General features: G+C 40.9%; 2 protein-coding genes across 8 annotated transcripts in view; one reads left to right on the plus strand and one right to left on the minus strand.

Moving 5' to 3' along the window:
* LOC308472001 (semaphorin-3D-like) overlaps positions 1-12956 on the minus strand; it is a 50015-nt gene extending 37059 nt beyond the window's left edge. For 2 of the 4 annotated variants that reach the window (XM_080996412.1, XM_080996415.1), the window contains exon 1: positions 5558-6002. The gene's annotated coding sequence lies outside the window, so the exon portion shown is untranslated. Of the gene's footprint in view, positions 1-5557; positions 6003-12646 lie in introns of those variants that run through there. The other 2 variants (XM_080996416.1, XM_080996417.1) reach the window with 2 other exon arrangements.
* Positions 12957-13411: 455 nt separating this feature from the next.
* TEX264 (testis expressed 264, ER-phagy receptor) overlaps positions 13412-22264 on the plus strand; it is a 149869-nt gene continuing 141016 nt past the window's right edge. For 2 of the 4 annotated variants that reach the window (XM_080996487.1, XM_080996490.1), the window contains exons 1-3: positions 13412-13544; positions 17571-17647; positions 19358-19646. In XM_080996487.1, coding sequence (XP_080852613.1) covers positions 19389-19646 — 258 coding nt within the window. In that variant the 5' untranslated portion in view covers positions 13412-13544; positions 17571-17647; positions 19358-19388. Of the gene's footprint in view, positions 13545-13759; positions 13839-16238; positions 16424-17570; positions 17648-19357; positions 19647-22264 lie in introns of those variants that run through there. The other 2 variants (XM_080996489.1, XM_080996488.1) reach the window with 2 other exon arrangements.

The following is a 22264-nucleotide window of genomic DNA, read 5'->3' on the forward strand; positions in this document are numbered from 1 at the left end:
TTCTGAACTATTCTGCGCTCCTTCACTGTCTTAGAAGCGGTGCCCCTTTCTTTGGCGCAAGTTATCCCTGTCTGACCTTTGCCCTCCCTAGATTGCCTTATTCCTCAGTGCACCTCTCTGCTGTCTCTGAAAGATCTCAGAATCTGTGGGCAATGTCTCATGTTACCTTTTCTGGACAAGGCTATTAGAGACTTGCCTCCTATGAAGTCACTGGGAGTAAATCCCAGCAGCAAAGTTGGTAAGGTCAGGACAGTGGAATTAGGTTGACATCCTTTGGTGTTTTGTTCTTCAGATCAGAGAACAAGCTTTTGTGAGAACAGAAGCATTAATGTGAGTCCAACTATGGTACACAACCTGCTCTGTATTATTGCTTCTCCGTATGATTTCTTTGCTAGTCTGTTTGGATATCATGAGTCCATCCCTTTGGTCAGAGCTAGGTGGTGTCTCAAGAACTGAATTATTGAAGAGCATAGATCCAGAACCTCTGTGGAATTATGTGGAGACAAAGGGTAATAATAGTGCCATGTAAAATGTACCGTATTTTTTGCTCTATAAGACGCACCAGACCACAAGACGCACCTAGTTTTTGGAGGAGGAAAACAAGAAAAAAAATACTCTGAATCTCAGAAGCCAGAACAGCAAGAGGGATTGCTGCACAGTGAAAGCAGCAATCCCTCTTGCTGTTCTGGCTTCTGGGATAGCTGTACAGCCTGCATTCGCTCCATAAGACGCACAGACATTTCCCCTTACTTTTTAGGAGGGGAAAAGTGAGTCTTATAGAGCAAAAAATACGATATATTGTCCCTCACTCTGCCAAATAACATTAACTTTTTGGGCTATCAGTATGGTTCTAATTGTTGGTTAGTGAGCTAGTAGCTGAAGACTTCATCTCACTAGAAGTTTTTATGGATAATACAAAACACAGAAGATTTGTGTGTCACATTTCCTGTTAGCAACCAGAATCTTGCTGCTCCCTAAACTGGCACAATCAAGTTTTGGTTAACCATACAATAGGATACTTTGAGCTACAAACAATCCCCTCTCAAGAATTGACCAGCATGGTCTTTATTCCCTGTGGAGAAACAGTAGAGCTTATCCAAAACCAAGGGAACTTCAATATGCTTGAGAAGAACTGAAAAGGGAACACTGTCTCCATATATAAAATGGCCAGCTCACAATTCTTTAGCCCTTAACCACAAGACATTACATATTCAATGACAGTGAATTAAAGGAGTTTACTGAGGTTAAAGTAAGTGGGAGAAAGCAATATGGTACAAAACACTGCCAAAAAAAATAAAAATACATTTAGGTGGATGTTGGAGGTACACAGTAACTTCTGGACACGCTCAACTATAAAAGGTGAGGTTCTTCCATCAATCACTAATGCCTGCGCCTGCATAATACTGGAGCCGCTAAACTAAAATACCCTCAGTTTTTATCAAATTAAACATTTATGGCTTTGCCTCTGCCTGTCTCCCTTCTAGATTGGTCCATCAGATCTCTTACTTCCTTGTACATTTCTATTGCCAGGCAGGTGAACCATCTTGAGATTTTCGGATGAAGGCAGTATACTAAACAAACAAACAAAAATAAAAATAAATAAAATAAAGGAAAGTAAAATAAAATAAAACAAATATGCATAGGATTGTGCTACCATGGTGTTCTTACATAAGTTTGCTCGCTTCAGCCTTTTTTTGCTGTTCCTCCACTTCTGTCTCAAAGTTCTTACGGAGGTGTATTTTAGGACTGATTTAGCTAACTTTGGAATATAGTCACCTCCCATTTATCCTCGTTAATTCAGTATTTCAAATACAGGAACTTGGAACAAAAGCAGATTGCTGTGTGGGCTCTCCTCCCTTGAATGGGCTCTTTCTGCAATCTTCCATGGGGTTGTATTTATAGGAAGAAGCAGCTCTAAGAATCTGGGAGCCAAGATTGGCAATAAATCTTATTTCCTACTGTAAACTCTCCAATATGTCACCAGAAGAATGGAAAGGTTGGTGTCTGGAGAAAGAAAGTAAATGATGAGAGGATCCTATTTTATAGTTATACAATTGTGGCTATACAATATAGAACATCATCAGCCATTCTCTCATGACCAATTAAGTATTTCCCATGTGGTGGTTACAATCATTAGGATAATTCTGGTCACATGACAAATCAAGCACTACTGTGCTTAATTCAGGAAAGTTTAACAGCAAAACTTGTAGCTTGCTGCACGTGTACTACAGTAAAGTGATTACAGAGCAAATAAATCTCCTCTTCACAAAAAAGAAAAAGCGGTAGCAAAGTATTCATTTCCCCCATCTCTCTCCCCATAAAGAAAGTGGAAAGAAAGAGGGAAGGGATTTGCTAAACTAACAATTGAAGTGGAATACAGAAAAGGGAGGCGTGAGGAGGTCTGGGAAACAAGCAAATGAAAGATAAGTGATTGAAAGACTGAATTGTTTTTAACTATTTTTATTTTGTATTTTTCTTTTCTCTTTTTCTATTTTGTAATATTTTGAAAATTCTAATAAATATCTTATAAAAAAAAGAAAGAAAGTGGAATTTTGAAAAAGGTTAGTGTTTCCTAAAGGCTCCCACCAACTTTAAAGCAAATGTGCTTTTATTTCCTCTTAGCTTGCTTTTGAGAACAATTTTTCAGATGAGTATAGAGAAGTATGCACACCTTGAGGGAACTGGTAAATTAGAATTATCCTTTAAAATGTGCAGGAGATAGCATCTAATGAAGAGAGAGAAACATATTTCATATTGTTCTGTATGGTGCTCAATGATTTGTGGAAAACCTGATTTTTGCTTGACCAGTTTTCATGGAAACATCATACATGGAATCATAGAACTGTCAAGTTGGAAAGGGCCACAAAGGTCATCTAGTCAAACCCCTGCAATGCGGGAATCGTTATGTGCAACATTGGGCTCGAACCCACAACCCAGAGATGAAGAGTTGATTGTGAGAGGCAGTAGAACAGGCAAATCTATTGGGTTTATATTTCTTTATCTGGAACAATTTTCAGGTGGTGATGATGGGATTGCCAGATGGGTGTCTTTGTTTTCCTTTAGGAATTAGGATTGCTGTTCTAAAACATAGCCCCAACCCAAAAATTATATGGTGCAGCAGTGGGCTGCAAACATGCCGTTATGTGCAAGGGTCTGCTTTCACACTTTAGTAAACAGGTGGTCAGAACACTTCTTATTACTGAAGGGACTGTAATGAATCCCCCACCTCTCAAAAAAAAAAAAAAGCAATCAGCACAGATAAAGCTGACAGACATGACTACCAGCTAGCCCAAATCCAGCAATGCAGCCTTATGTGCCATATGTTGGATTCAGCAAATGGGTCAAGAAGTGCAGAATCTTTTTCTTTATTCAATTTATGTCCTGCTTTTTCTCCAAGAAGCCCTGGCAAGCTGAAAAACCTGTGCTGATGGAACAATGGAAACCTTAGTAATATAGGCACCCTTGCCATAGGATACAGTACTTCTGTTACTGAGATGAATTACCAGCTCTCTGACAGTTTCTTTAGCACTGTGGTTAAGTTATTATCCCATCTGAAGGCAGCAACCTCTTGTGTGCTGGTGGAAAGACATTTTGGTGATTTGAGACCCTGTGCCAGCAAAGTCCTAATACCAGGCTGCGTGTGTCCCCAAATTCTAGAATCTGAGGAATTACATTACAAGATTAAAAACCTGATTTGATAGACTATGGTGATAATAGCCTATCAACCAACAAATATGGCTGGAACTTTACAAGATGAAATAAAACATCTTTATTTAACAGTGTAAGAATCCTTTGATTATAGCAATACATTTAATTAGTTCAAGAGAAAGTCAATCTCATCCAGACAGTTTAGTAGTCTGGTAAAGACTGATAAAATGAGACAGAATACAAAGACTGGTTTTCTTGATGTCAAATGGAGCAGCCTGTGGCTGACAGGATAACTGAAGAGAAACATCCCCCCCCCCCCGCCGCCCAGAAAATATGTAGCCTGGAAAATCACTTTAGAGTTACTGATGAAACTTGGATCAGTATAACCATAGGGGCTCCTTACCCTTTGTGTATATATAATACACAAAGTCTTAACCTTATCATTAAATGCATTGACCCTAAAGAAAGGCATTAGTGGAGACAGCAATAAAAACAAGCTTAGCCAGGAGTTTCCCATTATAATATGTGACAAACTGATGGAAAATTAATTTTTATTTTGGCTCCTTTTATTAGAATATCTTGGGATAAGCATAATTGAATTGCAGAGCCCTTGAGAAAGCTGGAAAGGTGAGCATGGCTTCTTAACTGTTATATTTTACACTTCTTCCAAAGAAGCTAACAGCACTGCAGATTCACAACAACCTTGTTAGGTAGATTACACAGAAAGATAGGAACTTGTCCACCATCTCCCAGTGAGATTCATATGTGACAGCTGATTTACATTTGCCCCAGGTAATCAGTGAGTGTTTATAGTACTAACCTGAAGAATTCATACATGCCCCCACTAAGGGACAGAACTGGGGAACCATAATCGGCTCTCAGTTCCTTGGCACATGTCCTTGACTGTTTTGGAGATACATATCTCCCCTTCATTCTTTACAGTCAGTGCTTGGCACTACAAATACTAGTTCACATATGAAAGTATCTTGACTGCATGAACTATGAATCAGCCCTTAGCAGAAATCTGAACCTGGGTTTATCTCATCCCAAACCAAGTCTAACCTTTGTACCACACTGGCACTCCTAGGGCTTGTAGCTTTAGAAATGTTCTCTCTGTGTTTTGAGTCTTTCCCATTCTCCCACTGCTGCAGCCAACAAGGGGGAAAATGCCATTCTTGCCTTCTGCATAATCTCTTAGGAGCTGCAGTTCACCAGGTAGTAACCACTGTAGCTTTCCCCCTCTTTTGCAGAGCCAAGGAGAGGGACTTGGGGATCATAGAACAGCATTTTAAAAATATGGGAAACTGAAAAGATGACAATTTGTGATAGTGTGCCTACACTCATAAACATACTTCTATAATTGTATAATTCAGAATAAACATGGATAAGATTGCATTTAGGCTGCAATCCTAAATATACTTACCAGAAAGCAAGTCCCATTAGACACAATAGGATTTCCTACTGAACATACTTGCAGAGTTTAGGGCTGCAGTGTTAACTTCTCAGAAGAAGATGCACATGGGATCAGTCATGGGACTTGCTTTCTTTATACATTCAAAACCTTTTCACAAAGTTTGCTCTCTACTTCCTACTGCTTGCCAAGATGTTTCTGCCCTGAAATATAAACAGTGTACCTATTTCGACTTGACAATGATGGAAGATTACATATTACATTCAAATTCAAGATTGGTTGGTTATATATCCAACCAATGCCATCAATTTTGACAAAAGTATTACTGTTTCATAAAACAATAAATGAGAAAATACAGAACAATCTAATGAAAAAATACAGAACTCTCCCAGCACTGTTTACAAAATAGTATGTGTGTGTGCACGCATGTGTGTATGTGTGTACACACACACACACACACACACACACACACACTTTAAAAAACATTGTACTACTCACCTGTCCAAAGCTTTCCTAGTTGAATGCATTCCAGTAAGAGCCAGCTGCGTTGACTTCCACACTACAATCCTGTCTGAAATTCAACACGGTCTACTGCATAAGAGGACAGTACACAAGCACCTGAAAATTACAGAGAGACTCCAAAGTAGGGGTGGAGAGTACATGCCATGAGGTCATTTAAAGACAGCCTCCATTCATAAAAATAAGAAGCTGCTAGTTAGCAAGCCATCTGCTCTTCCTCATTCCCAGCCTCTACTCAGTTCTTTGGAATCTGCAAAAATGCATTGAGATCTGATGACACCTTGTGGTGAATTGGTTTTCTAACTACCAGTAGGTTCTAAATTGAAATTCTGTTCCTGGAACTTTTCATGAAACTGCAACCTGGCCATTGTTCATGGTGTTGGTTTCGTTTAGTCGTTTAGTCATGTCTAACTCTTTATGACCCCATGAACCAGAGCACGCCAGGCACTCCTGTCTCGTGGTAGTCAATTTAAAAAACAATTATGAATAAACCAAATGCAACATGCTTTCACACCCACCCCACCCCACCCCCCATTATCTTAGTACTGTACAATTATCCAAAGTCTGAATCAAGATTTAACATCCCTGGTATTTTTTTTAATTGAACTGATGGGAAATTGAAGAGCTGAATTATGCACTTATGAAAGCTGAATACAGAAGGCAATTGATTTCCAGACTTACATTTTCATTGTTTGATAGTGGATAGCCTAGCTATGATTTGAAAGTGGCATGTAGTTCCTGGAAATGGCTCTCCTATCCCCTACTTTCATTTTAACTACTTGTGGTTAGATGCAGACTGGTTGGGTGCAGAGGAATGATGAGAAAAACCAGCTGGGGAACCACCAAGCAGCATTCAAAACTCCCATTGTTCTAGGTGCATTTTGTGACAGAGAATTTCATTAATGCAAGCAGTTTATGAGCTCTGGGAGTACTGCGCCTAAGATTTCAGATTAAAACTGCCACTGCTGGAATGAAAACAGGACCTTTTTCTGCCTCCCCACTTCCTGCCACTCTCTGAGGACTGGAGACGGGACCCTCATAAGAATATTAGGGGGGGTAGGCAGGGAAAGTATGGCTTTGTTTTTTGCAGTCTTCAGATGAGGACTAGACCATGTGAAAAATGAATATAAGATTTTAGCTGCAGTTCATTCATTTTCAGCTTTGTATTGTTATAAAAAAAAGTGTACCTAGACATTCCATTGCAGCGCCCATAATCTAGGTTTAAGGTGCCATTTAGCTCCTAGCTTTCTTATCTCAGTTTCTAACACTGCCACCAAGGGAAGAAGGCTCAGAGCCCAGGGTGATAAAGTGGTCACAGTGAGAAGAGGGAGAAGACTGGGAAGAGGAGGTATCAGAAGCTGAGGAGGTAACAGGGCTTAGTGAGCTGGGAGAGTGGCAGTCTGTGGTGGAGAGAAGTCCAGAATCAGAGGCAGAAGCTGAAGAAGGAAAATGGGAGGAGACAGGTCAAGAAGCAGAGATGAGTCGGGCTGGTGAAGAGTCATGGGAGTCTCTTCCTCCTGCTGTGACAAGCCTCCTCGTCCTTTTTTGTGCCATAACCAGAAGATGCATAAAAAGAGCAGAGATTAGCCATGTGCAGACACTGCCTCCAACTGCTTGGGGGGGAAACCCTGGAGAGAAGGGGGCTTAGGCAGCTATGGGAAGGTGGGGACTGCTTCATGAGGGAAGACCTGCTGGAGATGATTTATTGAGCTCATTAGACCTTACACTCCTGTGCAGATCATGTGTTTGCTAATTAAGAGTCCAACTTGCACAGTGTGGTTTACTGCTGGCTCACTCCTGACAACTAGGACCTTCTATCAGTGCCTTGGCATTGGATAAACAGTATGATATGTTGGTATGTATGCACTGTAAGTAAACTGAAATAAATATTATTATAACCAAAAAAACATGCCTTTGCTTGACATGACCACTTTGCTGAACTGTCTCAATTTGACCATATTTCTGTCGAGTTCCAATTAAGCTCCTCTAAATTCAAGGGATTTATTTCTAAATAAATGTGTGGTGTAGTGGTGTAGTGTAGTGGTTAAGAGCCGTAGTCTCATAATCTGGGGAACTGGGTTCGCGTCTCCGCTCCTCCACATGCAGCTGCTGGGTGACCTTGGGCTAGTCACACTTCTCTGAAGTCTCTCAGCCCCACTCACCTCACAGAGTGTTTGTTGTGGGGGAGGAAGGGAAAGGAGAATGTTAGCCGCTTTGAGACTCCTTCGGGTAGTGATAAAGCAGGATATCAAATCCAAACTCTTCTTCTTCTTCTTCTAAATGATTGTGCAAAGGATTTCAGTCTATTTTGTAAAGCACCTTTATAAGCATTTTCCAAGGCCCTGATATGTGATAATTACAGAACATATTATATATGGGAGGAAAATGTTTCCAAAGCAAAACTGGTGATACAAATATAGAAGTATTTGAAAATATACTATCCTCATTTTTTCATTTGATTGTCACTCTGGTGGTTTATCATGGCCTCAAACATCTATGCCTTTTCTTTATTATTTCTTCTGCTATATCCATGCACAAAGTATTACAGTATCAATATTGTTTTTCTAGTTGTAATGGACAGCTTCAGCCACAAGGGGTCAGAGTGTTCCTATATTTGAGTAGTTTTCAAGATACAGTACATTGGATTCTTTTCTATGATCACCATTCTCTTATTGGTACCTGCCCAACTGCATCTGGCATAGAAATACATCAGGCTACGGATGAGGAACAAAGCTCTTCATCCCTCATCTGCCAAACTCAAGACAGTTTGAAAACTTCAGCTGGTATAGAATTCAGTTGCTAGGTTGTTCACTGGGGCAATGCCATACCTGTCAGAGGCTTAATGCTGTCCAGCTGGCATACATAAGACTCTTTAGGCTCTCTATAACTGCTGGTTTCTGTCCTTTCATCTTTTCCCGTTTGCCTCTCCCTGACAATACCCTCCAATATTTCTCCAATGAAAATAGGTACTTCCTAAGGAAAAGTGGGACATTCTGAGCTCAAATCAGAAACTGGGGTGGCTTATCTAAATCAGGAATGTCCCTGGAAAATAGGGAAACTTGGAGGGTTTGCCATCATCTAAGGCCCCCCCTTTTTTTGCAAGAGGTCCAGAGGGCAGCAGCACAAAAATGGGTCTTTTCTGCAGTGGCTCCCTGCTTGTTAATTCTCTCCCCAGGGAGGCTCGCCTGCCTTTATTACATATATCTAGGCACCAGCAAAAACATTTCTCTTCTCTCAGGCCTTTTGCTAATTAAACAATCTATGGCCTTTTAAACTGAGTGGGGGTTATTATTTTTATTATTTTTATTATAGTATGTATTTTGTGTTTTTATATTGTAAATGCCCAGTGACCTTTGGATAAAGGGTGGTACAGAAATTTTAACAAAAATAAATTTTTTGCATCATTTTTGCTCAAAAGCAATAAAAATACTGCAACAGGAACCAGTAATGCCGATATCAAGTAATGATATGTCAGTTTTAACTAGTCTTTAAAGGGTTAGAGAGGATCTGTCAAGTGAATCTCCTAAAAAATGACATTCCAAAAGCAGGCTGATACAACCTAGAATGTCCCTAGATTTCACCGCCAGTGTTTAGGCAGCTGGATACAAGAAAGTCTTCTTGGCAGATCATAAATCAAAGAAGGAAATAAAACGACAAGGTGTTCCATGAGATACCATGGACCCAAATGATTTAGAGCTTTAAAGATTAAATATAGTCTTTTGAATTGTGCCGCAAAACAGTGTTGTTGAACCAAGTGCTTGGGGCTTGGGAGAATGACGCTGAATAGTAGTGTAGGTACTGAGATGATAATAGGGAAGCATGGATAGTACTCTAACTATTGTGACTACTGCTGAGAGGACACAAAAAAATGGTGAAACCTGTCAATGTTGCAGAAAGGAAGTTTGGGATTAGCAGATTCTAACAGCAATGGCCTGTGTACTGAGCCCAATACTGTCCAGATGAAGAAGAAACAATGCATGCACATGATAAACCAGATAAATGCATATTACAGAAAACATGGCATGTAAACAATGAACAGGCAGGAAGTTCAAATGACAAATGAGTTGGGGTTGAGGTTTTTAGTACTGTACTTTTCACTTTGTGTCCTGTTACAAAAGAATTTAAATGACAATGGTTTGAAAGGCGAATATAAGCTAATGGGTGAACAGGAAAAGTATTCAGTGATTTTCATTACACCATCTGTGGACTACTTTTTTCAGTGGATTTAGATAGCTAAAGCCCTACTCATCTTGCAGGGGTTGGTTTTCAAGATGAATAGGGCTTTAGCTATCTAAATCTACTGAAAAAAACTAAACCAATCCCTGTATATGGCATTTATTGACCTGACTAAGGCCTTCGACACTGTAAATCGTAATGCCCTGTGGACTGTCTTTCTGAAAATTGGCTGCCCAGATAAATTTGTTAACGTCCTTCGGCTCCTCCATGATAATATTACTCGGCTACAAGTGATCGCCAAAGAAGAAGACTCATCTTGCACTAAAAGTTCTTCTCTGCAGAATTTTATCTCTGGACCAAGTGGTTTTGTGTGTGTGCAGTTTGTATGAATGTAAAGTCATAAACCTAAAGCCATTTTTTTGCATCCTGACAGTTTACATGACACACTTTAAAAATATTTCCTGGCAGAAGGAAATTTTAGGGGGATTTTTGGCCCAAAGGCAATTCACCTATTCACTATCTAAATCCAATGATAAACAATAGTTCCCTGACAGTGAAACAAAATTATACATGAATGGGTGTCACCTGATAGTCTAATATAGATTAGTCAAGATAATAATCTCCTCTGGGCATTAATTAGTCCAGATCCAGAGATGCTGGATTCTGCTGAAACAGTTGCTGAGGCTAAGCATGAGCAAAATAACACTTCACTAGCAAGACAACTTCCATAATTTTGAATCGTTGTAAGCTGCCCTGGGGCCTGCTAGGGAAGAGTGCATGATAAATTTAATCATAATCATAATCAAAACATCTTGAAGCAGCAATCTCACACTAATTCCAATCTATCATTAGTAGTGTAATATCCCGTCGCCATGTAATTTGCAGTCATATGAAGAATCATGATTGATAAGTGCTCATGTTATGCAGGAGGAAGATCTACTATAATAAGGATTGTTTGTAAAAAGAAAATATTAAAATAGTAGGGCAATGTAGTGGAAGATGTCAGTGTAGGATCCTGAAGCCTAGAGTTTGCTGCCAATTAGAGTCAACATATTTTATTTTATTCCATTTGGAAGGGGAAAACAGGTTTCCAGGTAATGGCATGGTCAGTATCTTTAATGCAGCAATAAATAAATAAATAAATAAATAAATGCTAACATGTAGTTTTCCTCTCTCTAGAATGGAGTAGTTCACCTTAGAAGTTCCTGAAGTATAGTGACTGTTTATTACCCATTGACAAAAGTAGAGAATTAGGCTGATTCTCCAGTTATGGCCACTCCTTGATCAGGACAACCTGTTGCTTGTGCTCTGGTGACCTCCCATCTGGATTATTGTAATGTGCTGTATGTGGGGCTGCCCTTGAACATGGTCCAGAGGCTGCAGCTAGTGCAGAATGCAGCTACTAAACTGGCAAGTGGGGCAGTTTGATTGGACTACATGCAATTGGTCCTGAAAATGCTGCATTGGCTGCCAATGAACTACTGGGCTCAATTCAAGGTGTTAGTACTAGCATGTGAAGTCCTAAATGGCTTGGGACCCAAAAGAGCTCCTTCATAATATCAACCATCTCAGACACTGCAGTCAGCAGGTGAGGGTTTGTTGGCCATGCTTAGTTGCACTGACCCATTACAGGGCATTTTCAGTGACACTTCCCCATTTGTGAATGCCCTCCCTTAGTGAGGGTCTGTCTCATTACTGACTTTCAGGAGGAATTTAAAAACATTCCTGTTTACCCAAACCTTTGGTGGCTGGAAGATACTGTTCCTGGCAACTTTGAAATCACTGGTTGAGACAATGTTTTTAATTGTCTTTAGAGTTTTTTAAACTGTTTTTAGAATGCTTTGTTTTATTCTTAAATTATTGATATGTCTGCCACCCTGGTCTCCTCCAGGAGGAAGGGCAGGATACAAATTGGATAAACAAATAAGAAGAGCAGTGCTTGATCAGAACGAAGTTCTACCTAGTCTAGCATCCGTTTCCCCCCAAAGAGGTTAACTATGTGTCCAGAAAACATCATCAGGATTTGAGGCCAACAGCTGTCAATGGGCTGCTGTCACCCAGCAACTGATATTCTGTGACATGCTTCCTCTGAACATTTAGCTATCATGATATACCTACTCTTTTTTAATTTTTTAATTCCCCTTTCAAGTAATATATTTTTGTGCTTGAAACAGAGAGGGATTATGTCCTATACAGGAATATCCTGGATTGTTGTGATTTCTCTCTGCTAGTAAGGCAGTTACTAGTGAAACTCAAGGGTTAGTTTCTAGGTATATATAACTCAGTGGTAGACCCACATTCTTTATCCAGAAATCCTAGGTTCATTCTTTGGCGTTTCTAGTTAAAAGGAATTCAGATAGGATTAGGGAAAATGTGTACATGAGGCCTTGAGAGAGCCATGTCTGGTCAGAGTAGATAGTGCTGGATTAGAGGATCCAAATAGCTCATGTTTCATAGTTACTAATTTGCCTAGGAGAGCCAGATCATTTGAGATTAATTATTCTGTTTAGAAGCACAAGTGCCTCCCCACAAAAAAACTTGTCACCTCTCTATTGGGAACCCACAGTGCTTCTCTGGGATCTATCACCCAAGACAATTCTTTCCACTAAGATGTGTTCCTCAGTACTTAATATACATTTCTAATGATCATTGGGCTTTGTCAAGGTCACGAGCCTTATTTTGTCTTGCTAGGTATTTTCCAAGTGAATTAAGAAACTGACACTGATCCAAAGTTGTGGATCAGGGCAAGTTGTAAGCGAACTCTCCAACTGGATAGGCTATTTTGGCTTAGGCAAGCAATAGAGTTTTAAATTTGCAGATATGTAAGCACACAAATTAGCAATTGCCTAGGGCTGACACAGTGTCTAGACTGCCTGGGCAGGAGAACCAAACCTGAATGTACTTGTTCTCTTCTCCCCAGACTAGTTTGCTATCTGCTAGGTTCAATCTTCTGCTATAAGGTCCTAAACCTTCTTTTCCTGGCAAAGTTCCTGAAGAGCCTCATGGCAAGCAGAAATCCTACAGGTGCAGCAGCACTGTTCAACAGGGTGGCAGGGATGGGTAAAGCTGAAGCTGTTGAATTGCTGCTTGTTAAGCCCAGGACACCTGCTCAAAACTTAATGGTAGCTACTGTATTCTGAACTGGATTGAGGATGTGTGTTGCGACTCCAGAGGCTTAAAGCTGCCTTTCCTTACTCAGGGCTCCCCTGCTCTTCTTTTAACAGCTACCTGAGAGGAGAAAATACAGTATTAGCCAACGAAGCTTTTCCTTGCGCAGAACTGAAGAGACGTGGGAAGGCGACACCTGCTGAATTTCCTACTGTCTGAGGCGGTTGAAAGGTAAAGGGCGACTGTGAGGTAAAAAAATAAAAATAAAAGTGGCAACTTGACGGCGGCCCATTTCCCCTCACGTACAGCCGAGGTGCTCGGTGACGGTGAGGCGGCTGCTATAAAACAACCTCCTTTAATAAAAACAGGCGGAGGAAGCGCTCTCTCAGCGACGTAGCCACCCTGAACCGCCGCCGCCGCCTCCTCGGCGGCTGCTTCCCTTTCCCGCCCTGTGGCGCTGAGGCCACTTGCCCTCATACTGGCGGCAGCGGCTTCCCGCCGACGTCGAGCTCCACCCCATCCCGCGGGGCTGAGCCCGGCGCGGCGCGCTCCCGGATTGGGGCGAGGACGCGCCTCCCAACCGCCGAGCCAGGCGCGCCCCCGAGGTTTAGCCTCAGCCCGTGACTGAGGCGGGAGCTGCCAGTTGAGTCCCCAGCGCCGGCTCCGCTCTTCCTGCTGCTGTGTGAGTTGGGGGGCGGGCGGGAAACAGAGAGAGCCTCGCAGGGAGGAGGTGGTGTTTGGAACTGAGGAGATCCCGGTCACTGGATCCCGCGGTCTGGGGGGTGGGGGGAGGCGTAAGAAAGGAGGGGGCCGACAACCGGAGGAGATCCCAAAGGAATCTGTTTCCTGTGGCATAGACGGCAGTGGATTGCTGCTGCTGGGGGGAGGCGGAGCGGGGGAAGGAGGATTCGCGAGAGTGGATCCCTACGATGTTAGCTGACGCCCCTTGGAAGATCCTGAGGAAGAGTGGGGGGTGGTGAGAGGGGAAACCTTTGAAGGAGGAGTGGAAGGGGCTGATCCTTGGCACAGAAGGTTTTTTTTTTGGGGGGGGGAAGGCTGCCAGTCAGTGGATTGATGAGGAAGATTGAAGTGGAGAGTGGGGCAAGTGACACCATGGAAGATAGGAGGACATTGGAACAGCGTGTGTCTTAGTGGAGGAGATTGTCTTGCGTGGATCCCAGTGGAGGAGTGCGCTCCCTATCGAACCCTATGACTAACACCTGCTACACATATACAAACAAACACATGCCAGCTTCTGTTTCTGAACGGGAAAAGTAATCTGGAAAGGTGGGGAGTGGGGAGATGCAAAACCGGCTAGAATATATTTGTAGTGGAAGCAACCAACACTCCATGTGGATGTGGCGCTAGCTGGGTATGGTGGATTGCAATGGAAACGGAAATAGTTTGGATCCCAATAATAAGAGATCTTGGGAAGCACACCTGGACCAGTGGAGGCTTCGCATGCGTTCATTTGGTCCAGTAAATATTAGTAATATGCCTTGTTCTCAAGGGAGTAGATCATACTGTAGGATGAGGGTTTTCTTTAGCAAACAAAAAGCACCAGCCCAAACAATCCTTTAATGTCTGTTTAAAGTGGAATCTAGGGAAGAAATAAACAACATGCAAATGAGGCTCTCAGGTTTGCCCATTTTTTCTTCTCCCACTAACTGGTTTGAAACGCAATTCCTTGATGGTTAAAAGCATAGAAGAATAATGCAAAGTAACTGTAACAAGTACAACTTCAATACAGTTTAAGTGGTAACCTTCAGTGCCTCTGCATCCCAGATACAGCTTTTGGTGATAAGTTTTTGCTTGTTGCACAGCTAAGGCACAAGAACCCCCCAACTGAAAGAGAGATGGCAAACCTAGCAAATCTTGGGGTGTGTGAGGAAATTAACATCCTTGCCTCACTGCCACCCTAGCATTTTCATTAATTAATTCATATTTTATTTGTTTGCATACTTGGAAGTATGCATAGGATTGCAGCCATGTGTCCCAATCTTAAGCATGCTTACTTGGAAGTAAATCCCTCTGAATTTAATCTAGATTTGCCTCATCATTAATACAACTGATTTTTCTTCTCTCAGCATTTTAAAACTAAATATATTTTTCAGCTTCTTGCATCATATTCCGGACCTTTTATTTGGAAGGATGTGGGCTCAAAGTTTTTCTTTACAGTCTGAGTGTTTCACCTGGCTATAAGACAAGGATGGGAGCCTCCATTGATTTTATTTATTTATTTATTTATTTATTTATTTATTATAGCCCGCCCATCTGGCTTGGTTTCCCCAGCCTCTCTGGGCGGCTTCCAACAAAGATTAAAAATACATTAAAACATCAGTCATTAAAAACTTTCCTAAACAGGGCTGCCTTCAGATGTTTTCTAAATGTCATATAGTTGTTTATCTCTTTGACATCTGATGGGAGGGCATTCCACAGGGCGGGTGCCACTACTGAGCAGGCCCTCTGCCTGGTTCCCTGTAACCTCACTTCTTGCAGTGAGGGCAACTGCCAGAAGGCCCTTGGCACTGGATCTCAGTGTCCGGGCAGAACGATGGGGGTGGAGACGCTCTTTCAGGTATACTGTGCCAAGGCCGTTTAGAGCTTTAAAGGTCAGCACCAACACTTTGAATTGTGCTTGGAAATGTACTCCCATCCTCACTGATTGGGCAGTTGAGGGGGATTGATACTTGGGAAGAGGCTGGAAATCTTTAGCTGATGTTGTTTGTTTAGTTGTTTAGTCGTGTCCAACTCTTCGTGACCCCATGGACCAGAGCACACCAGGCACTCCTGTCTTCTTAGCTGATGTAACATGATTTAAATGCTGTTCCAGCTCCCCTCTTATCCAGTAGTTTAGGGCCTTGGGAAGGTGCATTGGCTTTCACAGATCACATTTGAATGGAAAATCCCTGTTTATGCTCGCTAGGAAAACTGGGTGGACAAGTGCTAATAACCTGGTTTATAACCAGTACTGCTGTTTTGATTACATTGTGGACTAGTCCCAAAGGTTCATTTGACTGTGGTTGTTTAGTCTTTATTTGCAGTTGTAGCAATCTGTTTCTGTCTTGGCAATTAGCACTATGGATGTCACAAATGGAGGATTATGGTTCATCTAGGTGGAGTTTGAGTTTTCCATGCAAGACTCTGGTAAAAATATTTGGGCTCTTGATCATGCTGCCCCATAGCACAATGATGACACATAGACATACATGCTTCTAAATAAATCCTGTTCCAAATGTTTTGCTTAAACCATTCCTAGTTCTTTAAGGAATTGTTCTTTAAGGAATTGTTGTAAAAGTGCATGCTGGCTTTATGAGCGTGCACGAGCACTGTGATCTCATCAAGCTGGTACACATGAACCAGGAAGTAGAATACAGCTGAAATAAACAGGATCAGCTGGGAGAAACCAAACAGCTCTATGAGAAGAGGGATGAATGTAATTGTGTAGCAGGTTTATTTTCCAGTAGCTAACAATAGCAACTGAACTTAAATACTTGGTGATATTTTCTGCTTTTCATACAACGCTGAATTCAGGAGCCTTGATTATATCAGTTCTCTAGAGTAAGTTTTCTCTCTCTCTCTTGTTTGTGTAGAATGTGTTGTATCTAGGGAATATATTATCAGTGTCTCAGGTTTTTCTAGGGAATATATAATCAGTGTCTTAGGTTTTTCACCCTGAATTAGAAATAAAAGCATGAAGGGTTAAAACCCATTTATGTGGGTTTAAACTGAAATGAACTGGCTGCTGTTATCACCATTAAAAGGGAATGCAGAACCTATTCCTAGTTAAACAGTGACAATTGTACAGAACAGGATCAGATTGGAATTAAACTGCAACTCAAATTACTGGTATGCTGTCTTTAAACTAAACTTATTTACTTGCTTATTTAAAATGGTATCCTGCCATTCTTGTCAAAGACAACCCACAGTGGCTTACATCATAGAAATTAAAATGTAAGGGTCTGATGGAGCAATCCTGGTGAAGCTAAGCAGATCTAAGGTTGGGTGGTGCCTAGAAGTGGGATCCCTGTGTAAGTAAACCTCCTGGAATTATTGAAAGAAAGTTGTGCTATGAATGCTAGAGAATTTAGTGTGTGCTCATTTTCTTTTTGCAGGAAATACACAGTGCAAAAAAAGCCACAACTTTTAAAAAACTGATGTAGAAGTTAAAACAAAAACCTCAGTGTTGCTAAGTATTTTCACATTCACTTCTTGTCAGAATTAAAAGTTTCTGAATTACTGAAACCACTGGATAGAGACAAGAAAATGAGATTGTTTTACATACATATTAGTTCTGTGCATATTTGTGGAGAAGTGAACCCCCTGAGTGTATATATCATGTAAGATTGCAGCCTTACTTTGACGGTGTCGCTTGCAACTATTGTAATTGCACTATGAAATGGGTAGACCTAGGGGGGGAAATCACAGCTTTTGTTTATAGTTGTGCTACCTTTTTATTGTTACATTTTAATGTTCAGATCTTGATCTTTCCAGAGTCATCTGGTTGGTCGTTGTAGGGAACAGGATGCTAGACTAGATAGGCGTTTGGTCTGATCCACAGGTTTAGGAACCACTCTGGACACAGTGCCCCTTGTGCATATTGGGGAAGCAGTGCAGGTTTTCTGGCCATCGTGCTCTCCTACCAAACTTCAATTTAGGGAAAATACTGTAGGTCACTTCAATCAGACTTTATTTTCTTCTTTTTCAGAGGCACAAATCCTGGATCAAAGATCCCTGGGAGAGACAATGAGCTATTGCTAGGCTGCCTATACTGCTGATTCTCAGGTTTGTACAAAGTGCATCTCGCTTGAGGAAATTGTGGGCTTTGGTTCCAATTATATGGTTCCTGAAAAGAGATTGACAAGTGTCAGCTTTATTTCTGTGTCTTAAACAAGAAATAGATAATGTTTTTATCACAAATGTCCTGCTTTGTGGTTCAATAAGATACAGAAATGAATTTTGAGCTTAAGAATCAGCTGGTCAAATTCACTTATTGTTAAATGCACTTAAATAGGAGTAGGCAGTTTGCTGAGCAATGGTAACCATTCTGGAAATCTGGTGAACTACAAGAATCATAGAATAGAATCATAGAATCACAGAATCATAGAATCTAGGGAATCATAAATGCTAGTATAAAGATCATAAATGCTAGTATAAAATTAACTGTGACATTTTTCAAGGGCAAATCAGATTTCTTTTCCACAGTTGTCCTTGCTCTCTGCTGATCTCACTAGGGTGGATAGTAGCCTGATCACATTGCAGTTTATACTAAGATGTGGTTTTTATTAATTGCCAAACAGAATGAACAGTTGCTTAGGTATAATTCATTTGTTTCTAAGTAGGTTCTATGTTAAAGGACCACATCTAAATTAAAAAATCAAAGCTGATTCATAAAGACCATTTTGGAAAAACAACAACTTGGGTCAATCCATGTTACTCCCACTCCCACCCCTGGCCTGGTATTCTTGGTTTTTGCCTCCTTGCAAGGCACACAACACTCACCTCCACTTGATAATCACTACTTCTGACCTTTTTTCTGGGAATCCTCAGATTGATTTTATGCCACCTTTTTTTCAGCAACTGCATTTTACTGCAGCTGTTCATGCCATATGAACCAGCAGTGCAATACATTTACTATTCTGGTGAGAGTGGCTTCAGTGTTGCTGAACCAGTTTTGGCACCCTTTCCTTCACCTTCCTCCCTCACTCCATCTTTGACCTTACAGAGGATATGTAGGAAGAAAGTTTTGTCTTCCATTTTATTCCCATTGACTAAGCGATCATATTAATGATGGTTACATTATTTCTAATATTTTTGGATACTAATATTTTTAGATACTTTGCACACTGACCAAGAATGAACAGTGATGTTGGATAAGGTCAAGGCAGTTCTGACATAAAAGCTGGGATTCAGTGAAAGGGACCAAAAACGTATTTTTGAAATACTCTGTGGGTCAGAGAAACATTGTGTATGTATCTGACACCCACTGTCTGTGCATGGCCATCTGGATTGGTGCCAGGCTTCCTCAACTTCGGTCCTCCAGATGTTTTGAGACTACAGTTCCCAGCATCCATGACCACTGGTACTGCTAGCTAGGGATCATGGGAGTTGTAGGCCAAAAACATCTGGAGGGCCGAGGTTGAGGAAACCTGACCTATGGCATCTGGATTGGTGCACATAAGCATTTCAAACATCACTTAGATTCTCCTTATTGAGCTTCCCAGCTGCATGGAGTACAGGCGTACATTGTAGACAAGTGACTTACAATATGTTATTCTATGCAGTGTGTCCCTTGAGCAGCAGTGGCAGATAATTTCAGTACAGCAGTGACCTGTAAACATGAACAATTCCATTACAACACTGCCTTGCAAATGCAAAGGTCTGCAGTGTGGATCTGAGTCACTGGGAAAACTTTCCCTAAACTTATCTGTTTCTCTAGGAAATATCCATCTGCGTTATGATTACCTAATTTTTGTCCTCCTCTCTTGTCCTTAGTTGATTCCTGCAGTGTGAGGCACCTGGAGTCATGGCAGACTGGCTGCTCATTGGATTGTTTGCTGCACTGGTTGCGCTTCTGCTGTTGACGCTCTTTGGCTTTGCTGTTTATTCGGGGCTCTTCACAGAAGTGATTGTGAGTGCTGGTTTGCCCCCCTTCAGCAGCATCACTGTGGCATATAAATTCCAGGTGGGGCCTTATGGTGACTCTGGAAGGCTGTTTACGGAGAGCTGCAGCATCTCTCCAAGGCTGTGCTCCATTGCTCTCTACTATGACAGCCCTCACACGGTAAGTCTCAGGGAGAGCTGCTTCTTGTTTGCATCACTGTTAACACAATCATTACTTGAGTACCAGGAAAATCTATTTTCTGATATGTTAGATCTGAAGTAGATCTTAGACTTTGGGAATGTACACTATGAGGAATAGGAATTTACTTAAGAATAATAATGTGCACACTCATGAAATGGATGAGTTGAGTAGCCTTGTGGTAAACTTGCAGTGATTTACCTTTATGATCATACTGTATATGCTGTAACTTACATACCAGACATGATCCTGTAAACAGATGTGATGCTTTGTATTTTTATTAATTACTGTGTATAGTGAATTATTTATATTTTTGTACTTGGGGGTTATGCTTTTAAACCAATATGTTTTATAGTTGAAGATTGTGTTTATCTGAATATATTTATGCTTCTTTATTTTTTGGTGGGTAGGAAATATTGCACCTGCTGAATTTCTGCCTGTTGTGTGAAAAGCACAAAGCCTCTTGCAAGAAGAAGTTGTAAAGTGAAAATACTTGGAAAAGGGTGCAGAATCTTTTGAAAGCAGCTAAGGAGAGATGGTCTGCTCAAGTATCAGAGAGGCGAACTATTATATACATATCTATATATTCCACTGTGTTTAAATGCTAATATTACCATAGACAGTAGCAGTTTGGCTTATTGGTTCATTATCTTGGAGTGGGTATTCCCATGGATGGCTGAATACTACTGTATTTCTTTCATTTTCCTAGTCCTCTAGGTGCTGAGAAGTGGTGCTGTCATAAAAGAACATATTACAGGCAGTTTTAGTAAAATACAGAGCTTGCATGTCACTATCCAGACCTTTATATAAGAGGGGGGTTTTTCTTGTAGGGGGTGTGTGTTCAGCTTCTCTTTTCGGACTTTTGATGTTGGCCACAATCCAGAAAATTGCACAGCTATTGTGTCAAGCAGGGCCTTGAATTTTCTTTAGAAGACTTTTGCAACGACTGAGTTTCAACAGCCATTTGCAGTGCAGTGTATGTGGCTGCTATGGCAGGGAAAATCAAATGCCCCATTGGGGATACACAGACCTTTGCATACACCCCTAAAGAGCACTCTTTATTTTTGCATATTGTCTTTACAGAGGAAAAATGTATCTAAACCTGGATTCATCTGTTGAAACAATCTGTTATAGTTGGGCTTTTGACAGCCTGATTAAAAAACAAACAAAAAACTTCAAAACCAACCACAACGTTGCCAGAAAAATAGGGTTGTGCGCTTGTTTGTGGCATAAGCACTTCCTGTTACACTAGCACAGCCTGTGTAATTTTCTGATCAACAGCTTTGAAGAAGCACGTATGCCAGAGAAGCTACCAGTTGAGTTTTTCTGCTAGTGCATTGATCTAAGGACACAGGGCTGAGCAAATAGAGGAGTTGTCAGTGTAGCACATTTTCCAGGTAATAGTAATTATTAGCTGAACCAGTTTTGGTTATTCCATTGTGAGCAAGAGGTCATTCCATCTGAAGTAATTTCAGATGCTGAAATGTCTGCTTCTGGCTTTTCCTACCCTTTTTCTGGTACTTGCAGATTAAAAATAATTTTTAAGCTGCCCTTCATCACAGAGCAATGCAAGAGAGGGTACCTTATAGTAGTTAAAACCAAGGAGGAGGAAGAGGAATGATGATGATGTTGAAAGGGAGTAGATAATGCCAGAGTGAAGTCGGGAATAATAACATTTGAAAATCTAGCCAAGTCAATTAACCTCTCATATTTTTTTAATTTTTAAAATGGCATTTGCAGGCCTCCTTTCTTCCAAAGGGCAGCATACATGGCTGGGAACTTGAATTGAGATCTCCCAGACCCTAGCCTGAGATTTAATCTGTTACATTTACGCTGCTTCTGTTGGAATAAGTGAGATTTCTATTGTGCTAGAAATGCATCAAAGTTGGTGCCAATTATAGTTCAAGGATGAGGGCATTCTATAATTGTGGCAGCCCCCAAAAGTAAGACTTTTACTCTGTTGGTTTTGGTGTGATGTGGTGTGGTGTACTTAGTTACTTACTTTATTTATAATTCTAACACTCAGAAGGAGAACATGGCAGCTCTTTGGCATTTCTAGAGATTATGCATGGGGAATGAAGATGCTGTCTTCAGTGTCTAAACTGAAATACCGGCAGAACAGGATGAGACACAGTTGAACTTAGGGTTTACAATATTTAATTAATGAATTAAAGCTGTAGCCCTGTACTTACTTGCCTGAGAGAAAGACTTACCTAACGCCATAAGACGTAGGTTTGAGTAGACCTATATAGGGTCACTTTGTAAATGTATTCATGTGTTCGTCCTCCCACTTTTCATAAATAAATAAATGGAACAGTATAAATACCATAGCCCATATAAAACTACCGCTAACTATTTCAATAGTTACCTGTTTAAAATCTCTCTAGCACATCTTCAGAAACTTTATTGGAGGCCTTTGAAGGATCCCTTGAAACGTAAGGTTTCTTCATCACTTCATCACTTAAGTGTAGCACATTTCCCTTCTTTTAAACAAAAACATTCAAATAAATGTTCTCAGTATTCTGTTGCAGCTCCTGCCTTCTTTATCAGAGACCATCTCTCTGTGATATTTTCAAGTGTGATCTCAGCTGTGGATATTT

Source organism: Podarcis pityusensis (assembly GCF_964106645.2).
Source record: "Podarcis pityusensis genome assembly, chromosome: 2".
NCBI classification, from domain to species: Eukaryota; Metazoa; Chordata; class Lepidosauria; order Squamata; family Lacertidae; genus Podarcis; species Podarcis pityusensis.